The following is a 2722-nucleotide window of genomic DNA, read 5'->3' as shown; positions in this document are numbered from 1 at the left end:
TTTTTCCCCGGGTACAATAGAGTGTTACAAGGGGACATAAATTTACGGTGAAGGGTGGAAGGTATAGGGGAGATGTCAGGGGTGGGTTCTTTACCCAGAGAGTGGTGGGGGCATGGAATGCGCTGCCTGTGGGAGTGGTAGAGTCGGAATCTTTGGTGATCTTTAAGCGGCAATTGGATAGGTACATGGATGGGTGCTTAAGCTAGGACAAATGTTCGGCACAACATCCGTGGGCCGAAGGGCCTGTTCTGTGCTGTATTGTTCTATGTTCTATGTTCTATGTCACTTCCCCTTCCTGGACCTTCCCTCCAACCCTTACCTGAACTGGAAGTGGCACCGTGTCTCTTTGCCACCTCCACACCCCCAAACTGTCATTTCTTTTCTCTCCACTCACTCTAAATCCACCCCCCTCCCCCCCACCCCACCCGATTACTCCAATGCTCCAACCTCCCCCTTCCCACCTCGGTGACTCAGCAGTGTCAGCAACACAGTCTAATTTTCAATACGGCCAGCCCTCGCGGCAACAATGGTGCATCTATCAGACCCAACGGACATGTTTTGGCCCTGTGGAATACACAGCCTTTTCCACACATGCACCTTGATCTGCTCTGATCCCGAGTTTGAATACAAGCTGATTCCTTACCTTTAGCCGCTGGTCACGGAATTCCTCGGCTTGCCTTGTTGACATCCTACTATGCTGGAACATAATCGATGGGGGCAAGGGCACCAGAGGCGCAAACTCACTTCTGCTATCCCTGCCAGGGGCATTGGAATGAAAGACAGAATCCACATAAGCGCCACTCGCAACCGCAGCTTTTGCCGAATCATTTGACAGACATTGAACTGCTTTGGAGGACTGGTCGCTATCGCCTGGCAAGAAACTGTATAGGTCACTTCCAGACAAGGATGATTCCCAAAAGCAGCAATATCAGAATAACTGGGCGACCTGCTGTTTGGGGGATCAACGACATGGAGCAGTGTGCACATGCCATGGATTGGAAAGTGCCACTTCCCTGGATCGCTTCCCTGAGAGACAGAGGGGCGCTCAGTTTGACATCTCATCCGAGAGACGTCTCTACAACAGTGTGGCACTCCCTCATCACTGACTCGCCAACAGTGTGGCACTCCCTCAGCACTGACCCACCAACAGTGTGGCACTCCCTCATCACTGACCCACCAACAGTGTGGCACTCCCTCAGCACTAACCCACTAACAGTGCGGCACTCCCTCATCACTGACCCACCAACAGTGCGGCACTCCCACAGCACTGACCCACCAACAGTGCAACACTCCCACAGCACTGACCCACCAACAGTGTGGCACTCCCTCATCACTGACCCACCAACAGTGCGGCATTCCCACAGCACTGACTCACCAACAGCGCGGCACTCCCACAGCACTGACCCACCAACAGTGCGACACTTCCACAGCACTGACCCACCAACAATGTGGCACTCCCTCATCACTGACCCACCAACAGTGCAGCACTCCCACAGCACTGACCCACCAACAGTGTGGCACTCCCACAGCACTGACCCAACAACAGTGCAACACTCCCACAGCACTGACCCACCAACAGTGTGGCACTCCCTCATCACTGACCCACCAACAGTGCGGCATTCCCACAGCACTGAGCCACCAACAGTGCGGCACTCCCTCATCACTGACCCACTACCAGTGTGACACTCCCACAGCACTGACCCACCAAAGTGTGGCACTCCCTCATCACTGACCCACCAACAGTGCAGCATTCCCTCAGCACTGACCCACCAACAGTGCAGCACTCCCTCAGCACTGACCCACCAACACTGCGGCACTCCCTCAGCACTGACCCACCAACGGTGTGGCACTCCCACAGCACTGTCCCACCAACAGTGCAGCACTCCCTCATCACTGACCCACCAACAGTGCAGCATTCCCTCAGCACTGACCCACCAACAGTGCAGCACTCCCTCAGCACTGACCCACCAACAGTGCGGCACTCCCTCAGCACTGACCCACCAACAGTGCAGCATTCCCTCAGCACTGACCCACCAACAGTGCGGCACTCCCTCAGCACTGACCCACCAACACTGCGGCACTCCCTCAGCACTGACCCACCAACACTGCGGCACTCCCTCAGCACTGACCCACCAACACTGCGGCACTCCCTCAGCACTGACCCACCAACAGTGCGGCACTCCCTCAGCACTGACCCACCAACACTGCGGCACTCCCTCAGCACTGACCCACCAACACTGCGGCACTCCCTCAGCACTGACCCACCAACACTGCGGCACTCCCTCAGCACTGACCCACCAACACTGCGGCACTCCCTCAGCACTGACCCACCAACACTGCGGCACTCCCTCAGCACTGACCCACCAACACTGCGGCACTCCCTCAGCACTGACCCACCAACACTGCGGCACTCCCTCAGCACTGACCCACCAACACTGCGGCACTCCCTCAGCACTGACCCACCAACACTGCGGCACTCCCTCAGCACTGACCCACCAACACTGCGGCACTCCCTCAGCACTGACCCACCAACACTGCGGCACTCCCTCAGCACTGACCCACCAACGGTGTGGCACTCCCACAGCACTGTCCCACCAACAGTGCAGCACTCCCTCAGCACTGACCCACCAACGGTGTGGCACTCCCACAGCACTGTCCCACCAACAGTGCAGCACTCCCTCAGCACTGACCCACCAACGGTGTGGCACTCCCACAGCACTGT

The 2722-nt window shown here is 57.2% G+C and overlaps 1 protein-coding gene across 1 annotated transcript in view; it reads right to left on the bottom strand.

Annotated features, from left to right (window-relative positions):
• LOC122554082 (probable voltage-dependent R-type calcium channel subunit alpha-1E) overlaps window positions 1-758 on the bottom strand; it is a 50025-nt gene extending 49267 nt beyond the window's left edge. Inside the window, exon 1 of the mRNA XM_043698535.1 lies at window positions 644-758. Within this exon, the coding sequence (XP_043554470.1) occupies window positions 644-706 (63 nt within the window). The 5' untranslated portion in view covers window positions 707-758. The remainder of the gene's footprint in view (window positions 1-643) is intronic.
• Window positions 759-2722: the final 1964 nt, after the last annotated feature.

The sequence above is a fragment of the Chiloscyllium plagiosum genome, chromosome 11 (genome assembly GCF_004010195.1).
Source record: "Chiloscyllium plagiosum isolate BGI_BamShark_2017 chromosome 11, ASM401019v2, whole genome shotgun sequence".
NCBI lineage: Eukaryota > Metazoa > Chordata > Chondrichthyes > Orectolobiformes > Hemiscylliidae > Chiloscyllium > Chiloscyllium plagiosum.
Note: the sequence above shows the minus strand (reverse complement) of the source record. Positions and strands in the feature narration are given on the sequence as shown.